General features: G+C 44.0%; 1 protein-coding gene across 2 annotated transcripts in view; it reads left to right on the plus strand.

Moving 5' to 3' along the window:
* LIG1 (DNA ligase 1) overlaps positions 1-19707 on the plus strand; it is a 100673-nt gene that overhangs the window by 36982 nt on the left and 43984 nt on the right. For both annotated transcript variants that reach the window (XM_068122844.2, XM_068122851.2), the window contains exons 8-13: positions 3244-3351; positions 13274-13330; positions 13496-13668; positions 14113-14279; positions 14673-14749; positions 19471-19559. In XM_068122844.2, the coding sequence (XP_067978945.2) occupies positions 3244-3351; positions 13274-13330; positions 13496-13668; positions 14113-14279; positions 14673-14749; positions 19471-19559 (671 nt within the window). The remainder of the gene's footprint in view (positions 1-3243; positions 3352-13273; positions 13331-13495; positions 13669-14112; positions 14280-14672; positions 14750-19470; positions 19560-19707) is intronic.

The following is a 19707-nucleotide window of genomic DNA, read 5'->3' on the forward strand; positions in this document are numbered from 1 at the left end:
CTGCAAAATGCTGTGGTAGCCCTTTTGGTTCAGGGTACCAGTCACTCTGTGCAAGTCGCGGACTCTGGATCCAGCAAAAGAGCCCCAGACCATCACGCTTCCTCCTCCATGTTTGACAGTTGGTGTCACACACTGAGGCACCATCCTTTCGCCTACTCGACGGCGGACAAAAACCCTGCGTGATGAACCAAAGATTTCAAATTTTGATTCATCGGTCCATTAGACCTTCTTCCAGTCTTCAGTAGTCCACTGGCGGTTCTTCATGGCCCAGGCAAGCCTCTTTTTCTTATTTTGCCATCTTAGCAATGGCTTTCTTACTGCCATTCGACCTGTCAAACCTGCAGCTCAAAGTCTTCTCTTCACAGTTGAAACTGAGACTTGCTTACTTCGACCAGTGTTAAGCTGTGCTTGAGGCTGTTGTCCAGTGAGCCGCCTATCACACAAGCTGTTGACTCTCAGAAACTTGTCTTCTGTTCCTGTTGTGGCTTTGGGTCTGCCAGACCTCTTCCTCTCAGAGTTTCCAGAATTTCAGAGTTTCCTCCAGTTTGCAATATACCACTTTCTGCATTGCAATATTGTTCAAATAATGTTTCAGAGGGTGTAATAACAGTCTGTTCCAATACTGCTTTTATACAGACAGGGGGTTTGTAATGAAGTAATCGGCAAAGGTTGGGACACCTGTAGGAATTGTTTGCATCAACTTTCAAGGCTTAATTTACTTACATTACTGCAGAACAGCTGTAAGTTGTTAACCCATTACTTGTTCCCTGAAGAAGGCCTTTTTTTACAATATAACTGTGCAATTTACATTATTTTCCCGTTTTTGCCAACGTAAACTTTTTTTTAACCTCGAGCAGTTTACTGCTTACCTTTGTACCATTTCAGGTTATTCACTGGATATTAAACTGCGTAAATTTCAATAAAAACTGGAAAAATTGAGGTGTTCTAAAACCTTCGACCGGTAGTGTATATATTAAAGTAGCGGCAGATTTGTGTCAGGCCATCACGCAACGTCATTACGTCTATAATGACATTGTGGTGCAAACACATGCTCACTACGGGAGTGGCAGGAAGTGTCATTCCTCTTTGGGGTATATAGATTACAGTCGATCTATTGTCGGGTCTCAAGAACATTGGGTGTGTTCATTTCCCAAGTTTCTTGTGGAGAGATCGCCAAGTGGTTTAAGCATTCGAGCAAGCACGCCATTCAAAATGGAGCAAGCAATCTGGTGGAGGTTATCCCACGAAAACTGCACGATAAGCTATTTATAAATTATGCTAACACAGCGTTTGTTCAAGGAACACCTCTTGTAATAGATCATGTAGTTTTCATAACTACGAGAAAAGAAAAATAACTTCTTGGATGTGCAAATTTGGACTCGTGCTAACTGTTAGATCGTGCTTCTTTTTTTTCGAAAAGACAAGAAAAAACGCCTCACACGATTGGAGAAGATCTCATAAAACCCAGCCGCTCTGGACATGGTTAGAACTCTCTGCGAGGCATAATTATTTCTCTGCATAATCGTTTTACATATTTGTACCAAGTTTGACTTGGATCCCCTCAGCTGTTCTTAAGTTACCGTGTTCACGAAAACCTATCACGGACGGAGGGATCGACAGCGGACGGATAACCCGAAAACATAATGCCTTCGGCGGCAGAGGCATAAAAAAGTCGAGAGATCCATACGTTTCCTGAAAAAGGTTACAGAAACTGTTCATGCTCATGAATATGTTTTTGTTACACAATTGTTGCTTACCGTTTTCACATGTGAAAAATATTTAAATTGTTTTCCCCTAAATAGGATTCATGTGTTAATACTTACATCACGACAATTCTGTCCGCTAGTTTGTAGGAGGGGATTTAATTCTCCGACTATGGTCACTGATTTATAACATTGTCTCATTGAAGTATAAACAATGGGAGACAAATGTCCCATATGTGACATGCCCTCATAAATATAATTAATGCTCTTTAATAGTTTTTTTCCATATGAAGACCTTATCAAACGACAAGTTGATAACAAAGCCCTTGGAGGTCTCCGTTCCACCTTCTGAAACCCGCATATGGAGATAACAACCAATGACACATGCTGAATTATATATGTTGTGATACCTCACAAGTTCATTTGACATCAAAATGCACAAATAATCTCAAGTGTTCAATCTATCTCCACACTGGAACCCAAGTTATATAATGAAAGACTTTGGCTGACTTTTTGGCTAATGAATGAAAGACTTTTAGAGAAATCTTAACTTGAACACTTGAAAGATCTGTGACATTTTTGCTGACAGTATTCCTTTGTCAGATACCAAACATGAAAACCAAAAACTTCTTCACTGAGTTTGACGGATTCAACTCTAAATTTCCAAAAAGTAATGCGCACAATATCTTGGACTTGCCCTGGAACGTTTCTAGCATGCCCAGAGTGCAACCACCACTTTTAAACTTATTTCGTCCAGTGGTTTATGAGTGCATAAAATGCAGAACACGTGTGTAAATTGGTGAAGTAGTTTTCAATTACCTAAGGTTTTCATATAGACATAATAGTATATTCCAGTAAACAATTGTGACTTGCAATGCACTCTCCACCAGGAGTGACACTTTATGATAGAGAATCATCTCCCCCCTTCCAAACTCTCCTGATAATGATTTTTTTTTTTAATGCCTAAAACTTTACTGGACACACCCCAAGTACAACTAACAAATTTCAACTTATTCCATCCAGCCTTTTAGGAGTGCAAATAAGTCAAGCAAACACAAACGCGCGCACTCAAACACACACACACACACACACACACACACACACACACACACACATTGATACATACTTTGAGACCAGGTAGGTCACCGTTCCATCTCTTGAAGCCCAGCCACCTATGGAGACAGCCATCAACAACAGCAACTTCATGCACACGCACACACATATAAGTGCACACACGAAGGTGGATACTTCGAGACCTAGGAGGGCTCCGCTCCACCTTCTGAAACTTGCATATAAAGATAACAACCAACGACACATGCTGAATTGTATATGGTGTGATACCTCACAAGTTCATATGACATCAAAGTTGAAAAACTGTAAGAAGATGGTAGTATTGCAAGGTAGTATATAAGAAAGTAAGTGTATAGATGTGAAAGAAGCAGGGTAAGTGCACATGACCTGTTTAGTTGTTGTCCTGTGGAATTAATTTCGTGATACGTGGTGAATTGTTGCTAAAGTTTAACGGTTTGTTGTGATGCAGAGTTGAACCTTCAAGCAATACATCTACAGTTTGCTCCCCTACTGACTACGACCCAACCAAGAGTCCCTACCATCCCATCAGCCATGCCTGCTGGGCATGTGGAGAAAGGTGGGGAAAGTTTTTGTCCCATATTTTTATGCTTTTCTCCCTTGGTCAAAAACATCCTTGACTTATTCTTTACGTTGGCATTTGAGCACTTGATGGTATGTTCTTGTTGAACTGTCCAAGGATTATGAGTTTGATTGCTGACATTGTCTCACAAGATGCAAGATGGCTTTGTGATTTTCAAGGGGGTGTGGATAATAAATATTTGTGGGGTATTAAAGTGATTTTATTTTGATATCTTCCTAACCCCTCACTCCTGATTTCATGTAGCTCATGATCAAAGGTGGACAGAGGAGGTTGGGTTTTCACCCCTGTTTGTTTGTTTATTTGTGTGTGAGCAGGATATCTCAAATAGTTATGGATGGTATCGGACGAAATTTGGTGGACAGGTTGTTTGTATGATAAGAACAAAATTATTCGATTTTGGTGAAAAACCGAATATGGATACAATAATTTTTTTAAGTGATTCTTCACCATTGAGAGATTGGGCCAACACGATATATTGTGTGATATTTCAAATAAATTTTGGACGAGTTATGACAACATTAGGTGGATAAGTTAGTTGGGTGACTAGAACAAGCTGATCCTATTTTGGTTCAGGTCCGGATCCAGATCCGGCCCATCAGTGGCATACAAAACATAAACTGTTTATCGTGGCTGAAGTGTGTGCTCTACCGTATGGCGTTCAATTCACAATGGATTTCCCTGCTGAGAGTTTTTTTTTGTTAGTTTTGTTTTGCTTGAATAGTAATATACAGTACGTACCAAATATCGTGGATTATGCTGCGCCATTTCATTCGGCAGTTCCATTGCTAAGAGTTCTACATAAGTAAGGTTCTACATAATGCAGCATAATCCAGGTGGTGCCTCTTCTTTCATGCTTTAATGCAGAGGTTTCAAGGCATAATTTTATTATTCTACGAGAGCAGGAGCCCTTTAGAAGAATGTGTGATTCACACCGAAGGAGCACACAAATTAAATAGTAATACTTCTTGGAGCAATAGGAAACGAGGGTGGTGTTTGGAAGAGCGCATACATCTGCCATGTTGAACAATTTACGTTTTGTATCCCACTGATTGGCTGGATCTGCATCCGGAGCTTAACCAGAATATAATCGGCTTGTTCTTGTCACCGAACCAACTCATCTACCAAGTTTTGTCATAACTCGTCCACAACCTTTTGAAATATCATGTTATCCATCGTTTTTGGCCATATCTCTCATTGGTGAAGAATCTCTTTTAAGAAAAATAATAATAATGATGTAAGAATTAAAAAATTATCGTGTCCACTTCCGGATCCAAACGTTGAGATATCCTGCTCACAAACAGACAGCAAACAGGCGTGCAAACATAATGTCCATGCATTTTCTGTGGTGGAGGTAATGTATAATCGTGCATGGAATGAGCACACAAATACCAGCCACCAAAGCCACAATGACAGCAGCATTAACAACAACATCTGCGCCAACTATCGGGGATGCCTCTTCATGGTGGTTGTACTCCCCAATGCAAGTCTGAGGCCAAATCTTCCCCATTCTTCCCTGCTGCCCGGATTTGTTAGGGCAGGGCGGTTACAGTCAGAGTGCCGATCTGTGCCCATGGACCGGCCCTTTCCCTCTTGTCTCTCTCCCTCACTCTAACTCTGTCGTGGCATTGCTGACAAAGGTGCTTCCACCAGGTATCAACTCAGAGGGGTGGACACTTATCCAATCAAGATATTGTTATGAATTTGGGGTTGAGGAATATCTAGATCCAGGTAGATCTGCATAGGTAGGTGTCCGGCTGTCGTTATAGCGAATCTAGATGTAATTTCTGTAGCCCGATTGTCGGATTAAGCTTGTATCTTCGTCCCTGTTACGAGGGGGCGGGGCATGCTAATTAGTGCAGGGATTATGGGTAAAATTCCCTTGTGTGTTGTTCCCTCTGTGAGCATCCCAGTGTCCCTTATGGCAATACATCCCATAGACATTAGATAGGCCCATTAGCGCACCACACATTAAATAATTCCCCCGCTGCCACAATGACTTTGGAAGAGCCAACAGACAGCAGCCGCGTAGTACGCCACCATGGGCATCAAACATAGTGGAAGGCAGCAATAGCCACGCCCAGGAAGAATCTTGATTGGCCAGGGGGAGGGGTGAGCAACAAGCAGGTCACCAATTGGCAGAGTAGGGGAGGACGAGTGATTGGTCAATGGAGGGGCAGAGAGCGTCCCCGTGATTAGAGGGAAAAGAAGGAATTGTGGTTGGCCACCAGGATGGCCTGACATGAAAGGCAAAAAGCGCATGGCCAATGAAAGGACACCAACGAGAAGAGAAGATTCGAGAAGGTGAGAAGCGACTCACTGGTTGGAGGGGAAGCGAGCTGATGTCAGAGGACCGCCAGTAAAACCGCTCGCCCGCCGGCATTTTGTCTCTTCCCTCTCTTCTCTTCCCTTGGCCTCTTGCGCTTGACTGTCCCCTCGCGATTGACCTGTTCTTGCCTTTGAACTGTGGCGGAGAGACCAGCGCTGACGATCATCCTCCTCTGTGGTTCGTGCTCCTGGTGCCTGCGTGCTGTGCTGTGTTGGCGCGAGACGGACCATGCAGAGAGGGGAGTTGGGGGGGAGGGCGGCGTCAGCATCACGGCTGCGGTTTAAACATATTCCAACAATATCCAAACAGAACCATGAAAACCATGAAAAACAATCTGGGAAAAGTCTCCAAGCGAGAACATGGATTTGAGAAAGAAGGAGCAGAGGCGGAAGAAAAACGAGATAGAGGGGGCGGGGCACAAGTCGAGACGAGGAGGAGAGCGAACAAGCACGTGTCCGGGAGGAGAGAAAGAATCCTTTGATTTACCCCTTTTACATTTGTCCTGCATATGAAGTCTGTGTGCGGTATCCCGAGTTAGGAACATTATTTATTTACCGTCGCTTTTCCTTTGTTCTCGGGTACGTAATAAATATTCCTTTTGTACATTTTACCTCCACATTTGTTTGAGTTATTAATTTGCAGGTTGAAGACGCTGGCGCGCGCAGGCTGTGAGGTCAGAGCTCACTGCTTCTTCCTCTTCCTTCTTCCTCCCGTGCTTGCATAGTCAAATCCGCAATTGATCGTCGCCTCAGAGTTAAAGCTCGTTCAGGCTATCCACGATCCCACGGTCTTAACCGAGGGTATAGGCGCGACAATATTCTAGTTTTGTATTTGTCCCCCGTCACTATGATTTTCCCCTCCGTCCGTGTGTCCGTGCGTGCGTCCGTCCGTGGGTGCGTGCGTGCGTAAGCGAAGGACCGAATTCTAATTTGGTGTGTGCGTGCAACCCACGTCAAAATCCAAGATGGCCACCGCCATGTATGTCTGAACGATGTGAGTGGAATATCTTGAAAAATAAGCGAAGTACCAACTTCTAATCTGGTGCGTGGGTGTATCTAGGCAAAAGGAAGAACGCTATTGAAAATTGGGTCGCCACGTCAAAATCCAAGATGGCTGCCACCATATATAATATATATATATATGTCTGAACCTTGTGAGCGAAATACAGTCATGTGAAAAAGTAAGTACACCATGTAAAGTTTTGACTTTTTCGACATATTTCAACATACAGCTATTTGATCTTCATTTCCACAATATTGACAGATAAAGATGATATAATATAACAAATATCATGAAACATTTACATTTTGTAGTCCATTGTATAATTTAAATAAACATAAATGTAAATTTCGCATGTGGAAAAAGTAAGTACACCCTTGGCTCTAATAGGTGGTATTGCCCCCTATGGCAGAAACAACCTCAAGTAGGCGTTTCTCATAACTGTCTACCAGTCTCTCACAACGACTGGGAGAAATTTTTGCATCCGGGGGTATGTTACGTAACCAATTGTTACGGGACCGCGGCGAGGATGTTGTTTGCCGAGCGGATGGCCGCCGCGCCCGAACAGTTACCCCGACTAACCCGATTCCTGAACGTTGGCCGAATCGCGCCACAGAGGGGAAAAGACTAAGACGAAGGATGTAAAGAAGAAAGAAAGGCAAAGGGTAAGAAATACAAATATGATTTATTTACTATTTACACAATTGAAAGAAACCAAGGAAGGAAGAAGGAAGGATAAGAAAATCGTGGATTATCGTGGAAAATCGTGGAAAATCGTGGAACTGACCAAGGAAGAAGGAAGGATAAGAAAATAAAATACAGAAGAGGAAAGGTGACACAGTGAAATGCTAGCTTATCTATACAGGCTTAATTAACCCAGGGACAGAACAAACAAAGACAGACTCACGCGGGGAATGATGACAGGAATGGCAGGAGGTGGATGGCTGGAGGGAGAGGACGAAAACTGGAACCGGAGCACGGTCAGGCCGGGAGTGAGCAGCCGCCGCCCCCCCCTGGTCGATCGGCACGTTTAGCAGCCGCCGTTCCTTCGCAGCCACGGACGAAAACTGCCGTCGAAGCTCAAAGCTGTGGTGGTTTAAAGCTGCGGTGGTTGCACTTGTTCTCAGGCTTGGTACTTGTTACTTGTCCTCAGGCTTGGCACTTGGCACTTGTTCTCTCTGACTCCCTCTCTTCCTCTCTTGCTTCGCCCTGACTCCCTCTTTCTGCTTCTTTCTCCCTCTCTCTCTCTTGCTCTCTTCGCTTCGCTTCGCCCTCTCTATCTCTTGCTCTCTTCGCTTCGCTTCGCCCTCCTCGGTCACCTCCTCTGTGACAACCACAGGTGTGCTCTCACTTGCACACCCAACCACGTGCCTCACTACCAGTTCCAGTGTGCATTCCCATACACGCTCTACCATTCCAGGTGTGCATCCTTCCATTCCAGGTGTACATCCTCTCTCACCTGCCACAACCAACTCACGCTCCGTGTCACTCTCACTACTTTCACCACCACACTCGGTCGCGCACTCACCCTTACTCTCGACAGCGCACTCTTTCCTCATGCACCCACCCGTTACACACCTTTCTCGCACATCCTCTTGCGCACACTCTCCCGTTACACCCTCCGTAACACTCACCACAGGTGTGCACTCTTTCGTTACATCCTCTGTAACACTCCCCACGACGCGCTTCCATGTGCCCCCCCCCCCGCACACGTGCTACGACCAACTCACTCTCGACAGCACACTCACTCCTTCGCACGCACTTTTTCCTCACACACCCCAGAGTCGGACATTCTCGCACACCTCCTCTCTCGTACTCCGTACCTGTCGCACACTTCACCAGCGGCGTCTCACGAACACCCGGGTCCACACCAACCCCCAAGCCGACTGAAGCTCCCCTCACACCATATACATTTCCGCGTATATCGCCACTCACCTCGGCACCTCGTCTCCGCACCTCCTTCGCCACCTGCAAACTCTTTATTTGGTTAGTGAGCACATCATCATGATTTGAACACAGACCTTGCACATACTCCATCACCTCCTCCTTTATCTCCTTTTTAGTTTCCGTCCGTCTCTTCTTAATTTCACTCACCCCCTCTTCCACTTCCTCTAACTTTTGCTTCACCTCTTTTATTTCCCGGTGCGTCTCCTCAATTTCGTCCTCCAATGCCACCTTGACCGTTTCTATGTGCGTCCTCACCTCCCGGTCCTTTGTCTCCATTACTTCTGTCACCTCGTCCAACCTCGTTGTCAGTCCCTCATGTACCATCTGACATTCCTTCTTTGTCGCTATTAATTCATTTTTAATGTCTTTTTGTGTTGCTTTTAACCCCCCGATTATTGCAGTGTTCTTTTCCACTTGGTCCACTAGTTCCTTTTGTCCCACTGTCAGCTGTTCTACTCCCCTCGTCAGACCCTCTATGCCCCCCTGTAACCTAGCCGTATTATTCCTCACCTCTTTCTCCATACGCTTCTCACCTCGCTTTACCTCCTCGCGTACCCCCGAGACCTCCTCGCTTACACCTCGTCTTACTTCCTCCCCCATCTCCTCCATTTCTTTAGTAGATGCCGCCCTCATCTGTCCCAATTCATCCCTCTGAGCATCCAGTTTACCTTCCAACCCGATTTTCACCTCCTCTATCTGGTTCCCCATCCGTTTGATTTCCCGGGCGGATTGCTCCCCTACTTCCCGCAATTTGTCGTCCATTGTGTTTTCTAACCCCCTTAACCCATTTTTCACCCCTTCTATCTGATTCTCCTGGGCAGCCATTCTATTTTCCACCCCCGTTAACACATTCTTCACCTCTTTTATCCCGTTGTTTAACCCCTCAAATTTATTGTCTAACCCCTCAAATTTATTGTCTAACCCCTCCAATTTATTGTCTAACCCCTCAAATTTATTGTCTAACCCCTCAAATTTATTGTCCAACCCCTTAAAATTATTGTCTAACCCCTCAAATTTGTTTCCCATATTGTTTAACCCGTCTTTCAATTGCTCACTATTCCTTTCCATCATTTGTCCCATTTCTCTGCTTTCCGCCCTTGATTTATCCCCTTGCAGGTTCAGGGACGCCTGCATTTGTGCCATAAATTGCTCCATGAGGGCCTGCATTTGGGCTATCCCTCCCACTTGTGCAGCGGGTGCGGCCGCCGTAGCCATGTGCGAGGCGCCATTTTGCGTCCCTTCAACCACGTGCGCGAGGGCGCCATTTTGTGCACCTGACACCTCCTCAACCACCTCCTCATTGCTCTCCTCCATTTCCTCCCTCTGGTCCTGCGTTACCCCTAACCCCTCTTCTAGTTCCCCCACCTGCATCCGATCGCCTTGATTGTCCATGGCACGACTTTCAAATTTACGATGTTAAATAAAACTAAATTTTGGCCCACTCGTAATTTGAGCGCACTCAGCGCTTCAGGTCTGTATCCCACTCCTGACACCAGTCCAAACTTTACGAGTACTATGAAACCGGACAACTATGAAAAAGTCCAAACTTTACGTGGGGTGTACTTACCTTTTCACGTGACTGTATCTTGAAAAATAAACGAACTACTAACTTCTAATCTGGTGTGTGGGTGTATCTACGCATATGGAAGAACGCTATTGAAAATTGGGTCGCCATGTCAAAATCCAAGATGGCCGCCACCATTTTTATGTCTGAACCTTGTGAGTGTAATATCTTGAAAAATAAACGAACTACTAACTTCTAATCTGGTGTGTGGGTGTATCTACGCATAAGGGAGCACGCTATTGAAAATTGGGTCGCCACGTCAAAATCCAAGATGGCCGCCTTGCGTCTTCCACTTTGTCAACTCACATCACTTCCCCGACGGGGGACCTAGGCGTAACGCTTGTTTTCATTAATTTTCTGAAATGTGTAGAATTTGTTTTTCACTTGTAAGTTGTCAGTTACGATGTGTAAATATAGGTGGAAAAAGTCGGATTTAATACCAGGCTATAAGGCAACAAAAGGTTAAAATTTTGAAAGTGGGTGTAGTCTTTCGATAGGACCTGTAGATATAGGATGGGCCAATGAGGCAAAAAAGCTCTATCAGATTCCAACGGCTGCGAGACAGACCTTCAAGGCAACAAGGCAGCGTTCGGGAGCGCAGCTGGGAGGCTACTCAGTCCCCAAGCCACTCCTATCCTTGGGCTTTATAAGTCAGGAGATTTTGAGCAAAGAGTAGTTGTTGACACATCTGGGACCGGAGACTAGCAAACTGGTGACCTGAGGGCTGGTGGAGCGTTCAAGCGAGTGAGGTTCCATGCAAGGAACGAGCCCGGCCTGCGGAGAATTCCCCGACGTGTTGACACATACACACTGACTTGCGCTATCTGTCTCTTACTTTCACTAAATATATTTGTTCCCTTTGAATGCACGGAGCATCAACGAAAAGCCCTTGTCCTTCACAGGATGGCTTACTGACTTGGATTTCACGTTATCCTCTAAGCACGACACGTATTCACCCCTACACCTCTCCTTACACTTTGCATTACACTCTATCCTCCTCTTCTTCACCCCCCCCCCCCCCTCTTCTCTTTTTCATTGGGACTGGCTTACATTGAGTCGCATAATTGGGGTGTCTCGCATAATTGAGGTGTCTGTTTGTCTGCTTGTGTCCAATGCACGGGAGGTCAACCCTGTGCCTCAAACCTTTCTCTCCTTCTCTTTGTACTTCTACCTTACCTCATTTCCCCAGAATGACTGAAGTGCCTGTGTTGTAGAACCTGTGACTATGACTGACTAAGAGTGGCCTTCTGTGCTGGGGGTAATATCTTTTTTCTGTGACACTGCTTGTAAATACATGCTCCATGTTGAACGCTATAAACCGTTTCCCAAACTGCCAAATTGTCATCTTGTCTTGGTTCGAGTTACAACATAGTGCATGGATAGTGACTGGGAGTTCAGCCTTGCCATTTCGTTGTGGTCAGCTGTATCGCTTGGCCGTTTTGATAAATAGTATTGGAGCATTGGGAAGCACAGTCCTTATCTGGGGTGATTAATTTGTCGGGAAGATAAAGCGGGATTTGGATGCTGGACCATACCTAAATTAAGCGGAATCCGGGATCCGAGAACGCCTTTCGCGACCCTTATAGGAGGCGAATCCGTAACAATATTTTTCTGAGGCATAAATGGGGCGAAGAAAAGTTGTGCAAATAAATTAAGTTTTCAGTTCATTAGAAACTTACAATATGCATTATATAGACTAGTGAGATACCCGTGCTACGCACGGGTGGGAAGCCAGAAGCAAACAGGCAATGCAGATACGGCGAATGCGAAAGCATGAAACCAATAAATTCCACATTCCTGTAGCATCCTCAGTCGCACGTCAGACATGGACAGCACAGACATGGACAGCAAGTTCGTGAAGGACTTCCATGAAAAACGTACCCGTTCGCAAACAAATGGGTATGTTCACGTATAGAAACATCGATCGTGGGTACGTGGCGAATCTGCATATGGCGATCCGCGAAGTTCACGTTTAGAAAGTATAAACCATCACGGCATGCCATCATTTACTTCAACTCTATATCTCTTTTTTTCATTCCAAACAACATAACTCCAATCACAAATTAATCACAAAATAAACGTTTAACAACATTGTTAATGTTTCCTTCATTGTAAAAACTACCAAGTCAACAGTTAAAAGGATTTTGAGCTGATAGGTGTTACGTCCTTGGCAAGATCGATGGAGACAGCGATCTGTTAGTGTATACACCGCCCAAATAGCTATGTGGAATTCTCTCATGTAGAGATTAAACTCACGTCGTTTGAACTTTGGCTGAGGTTATTATTTACTTTTAATGATGTTTATATACGAATCAAAAGGAAGATAATTGGTTTTGGGTCGTCCTTTCCGCATATCTCGTGGGATTGTGAGTTGGAGAGACGACCGTGATGGCAGGGAAGGGGTTGGCATTCTCTCAAGCAGGCATTCAACCCATGTCCTTATAAAAGGTCTTTGATAGGATAGGCAGGTCACCGAGTCCGATCGGTGCAGCCGTGCAGCGATCGGTGCAGCCGTTTGTGCGGCACCCGGGAAAATAACGTGATGTGGGAGTCCAAACCTGAAAATGCTGGAGGTCAAAGCTGAAATTGGACAAACAATATACCCTATTTTACTCCAGGAGATCCCAGGATTACCCACCCAAAATATCGTTGCGATTGATTCAGCCGTTTTTGCGGTACCTTCGAACGGACAGACAAACAAACAGACAGACGGACGGACTTTTGGTGAATTATAGTAAGATACAGGATGTGCAATATGCATATTCGGCCAATTTGTCCCCATTGACTGCTCGGGGTCAGAAAGCAAATCGGCAGTTGCCACGCAGTTGCATGTCCAAATTAATTGACATGCTTGGTTTTTGTATCCATCAGTTCTTTTGTCTTGAAATGATTATTCTGGACAGTTGTATCTTATTTTGTGTTGTTGTTGTTCACCAAATATGACTGGCACTACTCATTTATTTGACTCTTGACTCTTTTATATGATTCTTTAACACATGCTTCGCATAAACACCACATTGTTTCGCATTCCCTGTCATATATGGGTTGTTTGTGCCTGGCAGAGTACCATATATGGCAGTCGCTCGCACATTTGAAAAGATCGAGGATGAATCTGCCAGGTGAGAGAGACCACCATATGCTGCACTCCCAAGGCATTGCCACTTTATAGTTCAGAAAATTTCTTCTTGAATTTATTTTGCAGTTCACTTGTTTATTTTGGCTTTCCTTCCCCCAACTTCTACCCCTTACTAGTAATCGTTTTTCATTGCATCTATGTTTCACAGGCTTCGCATAGTGGAGATGCTGAGTAACCTATTCCGCTCAGTGGTGGCTCTTACACCGAATGACATACTTCCCTGTATTTATCTCTGCCTTAATCGTCTGGGCCCTGCCTATGATGGCATTGAGCTCGGCATAGGTGATACCGTCTTGATAAAAGCCATTGCCCAAGCTACAGGTATGTGCATTCACACACACACACACACACACACACACACACACACACACACACACCCACCCATGTCTTGCAATGTGGTCATGCCACTAATGTGGTGCCCTCTGAAGGCCTACTCTGCAAAAGACACCATGGGATCTTTAACAACAATGTCCACCAGCACTCATTGCTGGCAGACTGGTCCCCCATTTAATATTGCATCTGACAGGCAGTGTACTCATTGATGCAGGATGCTTGCTTCTGAAATGCTGTGGTGACAGTTTATAGTTGCATCAGTAATGGAACCCAGACTAGACAGCTCCAAGGAAAGTGCACAACCTCTGAGCTATCCTGCCAACCCAAACACCTACCTGCATGCAATGAGGAAGTGCCAAATATTTTGTCTGATGAAGCAAGACATCTTGATATCGTGTGTGATGTATTCTACCTTTTTCTGTTTGCGAGCAGGGCGGCAGGTAGACAAGGTGAAGGCAGATGTGCAGGAGCGAGGGGATTTGGGGCTCGTGGCTGAATGCAGCCGCAGCAATCAGAAGACCATGTTTGCTCCTCCAAAGCTCACAGTTTCCACAGTATATTCTCGTCTGAAGGAGATTGCTCAATTGACAGGACACTCTGTGAGTAATTTTCATTAGCAATTAGTTTTTGTCTTTTACCTTTGAAGCTTCCACTTTTATAAATGATAGGCCAAAATTTAACTCACTTTGTTTCTAACACGTTATTTCTTGAATGTTTACTTCACCTTTTATGACAAACGACCAGACAACATATTGAGAAAGTGACACGTATGTAGTGTTTGAAACAAACCTGATTGAAGGCACAAATCGGTTTACTTGTGACCATTTAACCCGGACGTGGCTGTTTCGGAGAACACTGATTGGATCATTTATTTGAACCCGCTTGTGCATGTTTAGGATGACACTCTTGTTGGTTCATGTGTGACACTACATTTTGGCTCGTTGATTTGTTATGTTAGCCTTCTTTCAAGGGTTTTATGATGTTTTCTGCAGTCGATGAACAAAAAGATTGACGTGATCAAGATGATGTTTGTTGCTTGTCGACACTCGGAAGCACGCTACCTCATCAGGTAATTTTTCACACGTACTGATGGGTCTCAGTTGATGCAATGATGCAGCGAGAAAATCAAATAAATTAACAAATATTATTATTAAAAGGAATTTTGAGTTGGAAAGCAAGATCAAAACCAGGGCGAAGTCGATGGCGCGCCATCTCAAATCCCCACGCTTCCCAACTAAAGCAAAGACCCAATATCAAATTTTGAATTGAACATTTTTTCCCTTGTTTTCACTCTGTCATACTCAGTGCCCACCCCCTGGGGAATGAACTGGGGGTCAAATCCAAGAAAGTGGTACATACTTCATTCGTCCCACAATGTTGATTACGTATACAAAGTTTCATTTACATTATGACGTCATAATTCAACAAGTACAAAAGTTCATCCGATCAAGATGAAATTTCTTGAGTGTCATCTGTGGATAAATTGGTGGAGAAAAAATAATAATTAATGATGTCATCGGTTACATCGTTCAGCTGTCGTATTTGTTTTAACACAAAAGCCTTAAAAACCACTAAAAACACGTCCTGGCGAGGGTATGCAATCTCTGATTGCTCTACACGTCCTGGCGAGGGTATGCAATCTCTGATTGCTCTTTCTTGTTTATCCTTGCTTTACAATAGTCTTTTTATCATTGCTCGTTTCTGAAGGGACAGGAGAGGCTATTGCAATCGTTATGTGTCGGTCATTGTGAGCGAGTTAGTTCGCCTGCCGATGGACTTTAATGTGGCGATAGCTTGCGGGATTTGTTACAGTACAACAGAGTTGTCTGACTTAACCGCAACATTTTATATCTAATTAAACCAATATTTGATTTTGTGCCTTGAATGTGGATTATGTCCATGTTTTGGATTGTCCAAAGCACTATGCATTCCATGTTTACTCACTTTAAAATGAAATATAAAATGTGCAAACAAGGGAGGGAATCATTTTACTTTAAAACATGCACAAAAAAAAAATCAATTATCTCGATTGTTCTTAGAATGCCGTCAATCATGTGGAGCTGCTTGCTATGCCATGTACTTTCCTCCATAATAACTTGATCAAGTGAAAGAATATTCTCCTTTATTCAACATTTAGCCTGATGTCAAATCTATAACCCTGACTGGCTTGTTTTGTATTTGTAAATATCTGGATTGTATGTCGAATCTGTATAAGCAAAAAGGATGGTGTCTGTCCGTATGTATGTCTGTCTGTTTGTCTGTGTCTTTTTAGCTTCCCATCTACTCTCACCGCTTTGTGCATCGTCACCAAACTTTGTGGGCCTAATTAACATGGTGTTTCAATTCTGCGTATGGCATTTAAATTTATTACCAACTCTTCCATTATTCCGTTTGGCCCAGTCATAACTAATCTTTTCCAAAGCATTTGGCATTCATCACAGCATTCCATTGGGAGGCACTTCAAGCCTGATCCTTATGGGATTGTTATTGTCTCCATTTACCACATGCAGAGTTAAGAAGGGTTTTGCAATTGGTTCAATCTGTCTGCTCATATGACAGATGTCGGTCTTTGATCAAGAAACTACTTAATTTAAATTTGATTTTATATTTTGAATACAGAGAACATGAATCGGAACACGAACCTGCAGCTTAGCGGTACTTTGGCTCTGAATTTGGCAAATTGTACGGAATCTCGTCCCAATCGCGCATTTGCAGAGAATAAGGTAATTTTGTTTACTCTGTCTGTTTGGCAATTAAATAAAATTTAAGATCATTCCAAACAGGAAACATACTTTTTAGAGATGTCATAAAGGACAAACAACAGGCACAAATAACTAATTTAATGTGTTAGTTATTTGTGCCTGTTGGTGGTGGTGTAAAAGACGGTGCATCTGCAGCGGTAAACGGATGAAAAAAGGTTTTTTCCTACAGGCTTTAAAACCTTAATTTTATCATAATTGAATTATATACTTAAACATCTATCTATAATTACAGTAATCTCTGTGTGTCTGTCTGTATGTATGTATGTATGCGACCGCTGTTTCTCGACAACTACCGGTCCGATATACTTGAAACTTGCCAGGTATATTGCTGGGGACCCGAGGATGTGCCTTTTCAAGGTTTGAAATTAATCGGACAAGTGGTTCCCAAGGTATGGTCACCGTACTCGCAAGCCGTTCGCTTTGGCTTTGCGAATGGACCAAACCATTTCATGTAAATAGAGGGGGGGGGGGGGGTTCGCAAGCCGTTCGCTTTGGCTTTGCGAATGGACCAAACCATTTCATGTAAATAGAGGGGGGGGGGGTTCGCAAGCCGTTCGCTTTGGCTTTGCGAATGGACCAAACCATTTCATGTAAATAGAGGGGGGGGTTCTGTGGTCGTTACTGCCACGTGGTTTCAAAGTTTTTTTTTTTGTTGTTGTTGTTTGCACGCATGTTTTTTTGCACGCACGTACGGGCAAGCACGTACGGGCGTGCCCGTACGTGCGGGCACGCCCTAGTATACTTAAACACGAGAACACAAATTGCCTTGTTTGCACTTCCAAAAACCTTTGGTTTAGCAGTTCTTGGACAATACTTGACGCTGTCTCGACCAATAAAATTTGCTGCACACTCTGGGGGCGGAGTAATAACGAGACTGACAAAAAAGACAGCTCGCGCTCTTAAATATAGATTGTGCTTGGAAACATGAATCAAGAGTTGAAAAGGCCCTTCCCATGTCCTTTTTCTCAAGAGTGTGCGGGGTAAGTATTCTATGATCTTTCTAGTTCCGTTTGTCATTGTTCCTGTTTGTTGATGTTTCCTTCATTATTCCTACTCTATCAAAAAAAAATACCGGGGAATATTTTATCAGCTCCGCCTGCCTGTCTCTGTCTGTCTGTCCGTCACGTCATCTCCAACTAAATTGTTGCGTCGAAATTCACCATACTTGGTAGTTATGATTACCATATGGCAAGAAGGCTCGAGAGCAGTATCATTTTGGTCCTGCCCTCTGGGGCCTTGGGGTGGGGTCAAAAGGTCAAATACCAAAAATGCAATTATCAGTATATTTTAAAACATTATTTATTCAACTTTGCTTTAGGTGGGAAGGGTGGGGATTTGTTACGCTGTGCCATTGACTTTGCTCTAGTTTTTTTTTGTGTTGCTTTGCCAAAATTACCATCTTGGATCACACAGCATGTAACCTTGTCATTAAGTTTCAAAATTCAACAATTGACAAAAAAGTAGTATTTTGACCATGGTCGTACCAATTGCAGGGAATTTTTCTTGGGAGTGTTTTTTCTTGAAAGATCGAGGAAATAATTTTGACATCGAATTTGTGTATAAGCGCTGGGATGATGTTGGTGCAATGGATTTTTTTTCGTATATATAGTCGAGGCTCGTGTAAGAACTAGTACTAGTACAATGAATGGATCAGGATGCAACAGGAGAAAAGGAACAGCCGAGAGAGGGGGAAACATCAACAGCAGAGCCGAAGGCCAAGGCAGAGGGAGGCGGACAAACAATGGGTGTGGGGAGGAATGGGGGTGGGGGGGGGGGGGGCAGGAGAGGATGCATGGGGTGGACAAGATGGATGCAGAAAGCAACTCTCCGCAGCGAAAACTAAAAAATTGGGAGGAGGGATTGGAGTGGGCGGGGGGAAGTGAGAGGAGGCAGTTAACGGTGGTAGAAAAGATCATTGTTTTGGATTGCTGACAATCTGAGATGGCCGTGAACAGCTATCCTGAAGACCTGGAGGGAAGAATGAGAATGAAGAGGATGTGGAAGTTAATTCCACAGGGGGAACAAATGGGTGGTGGTGAGTGGTGATCCTGGATTTAGGTAGTTTCACCAGAAGGGTGTTTATGATGGACCATGTGTGCCCTGCAGAAACCTAGGGGAAGAGGGGTTGGGGCGGGGGACAAAGCACGGAGAGAGCAAAGGGTGCAAGAACAGAAAGGAGACGTTAAAAGACAGAGAGACCACCGACCTCTTTGTTATGGTGAAGTGATATGTGATACCATTGAATCAGCTTTGATGCAGGAGATTCCAATGATCTTGAAGGTCTTGGTTTCCACGGCATCTAGCTGAGCAAGTTATGAAGCAGAGGCGCCAGCCCAGAGGGGAGAGTATTTCTTCATCAATCTGCGGATGAAGGCCTTGTAGGTGGATCGGAGTTCAGGTGTGCCAAGGAAGGACTTTGTACGACAGAGGATGCCCAGTCGGTGGCTAGCTTTGGAGGCCAATTTTGAAATGTGGGTTGTCCAGGAAGGATCATGGCTGATAGTGAGACCCAGGAGTTTGAATAACTGAACTTCTTCAAGAGGATTGTTAAGGAAGTCGATATGAGGGTTTGCCAGACGGTCCCTTCAGAGAAGATATTGAGAGTGTGACATTTGTCAGCATTGAAAGACATATTGCAAGTGTTAGACCATCTTCTGATTTTGTCAAGGTCTGGAGAGAGGAAAGAGGCTGCTGCCTGCCTGTCTGAAGGATAAGGGATGTTTCGGCAGAGAGTGTTAGACAGACTGAAGTAACTGATTCTATCTGTCTACCTGTCTGGCAGTCAAACATAATTGAAAATCATTTCAAAGAGGAAGCTCACTGTTTTTAGGGACATTATGGGCCTTCACTCTCAATTCACACTCTACATTGTCTATTTGTGTACATCCATGATTTCAATTGTGTTCTGTTTGGGAATACGTGGCTAATTATTTTGTTTCTTTATTAGTCCTTGGGATGGTGAATTATGGATCAGGATTCTGACTTTTGCTTGTTTGTGTCTTATTGTCTTGCATCATTGTCATGTTAGATCTCTGGGTGGGAAACTTCGCATTGGGCTAGCAGAGCAGTCTGTCCTAGCAGCCCTGGCACAGGCACTGTGTCTTACTCCAGGAAATGGTGAGGATGCCAACATCATATTTGCACTTGCTTTAACATTCTAATTTCATTGTTTCCTTACAAACCAATAAAGAAGGACCTGAATATGTTTTCATTGTCTTGCATGCTATTTCACATGAATGGTCTCCAAAGCTCGAGTGATCACTCG

This window comes from Myxine glutinosa, chromosome 1 (genome assembly GCF_964187855.1).
Source record: "Myxine glutinosa chromosome 1, kmMyxGlut1.1, whole genome shotgun sequence".
In the NCBI taxonomy this organism is placed as follows: Eukaryota; Metazoa; Chordata; class Myxini; order Myxiniformes; family Myxinidae; genus Myxine; species Myxine glutinosa.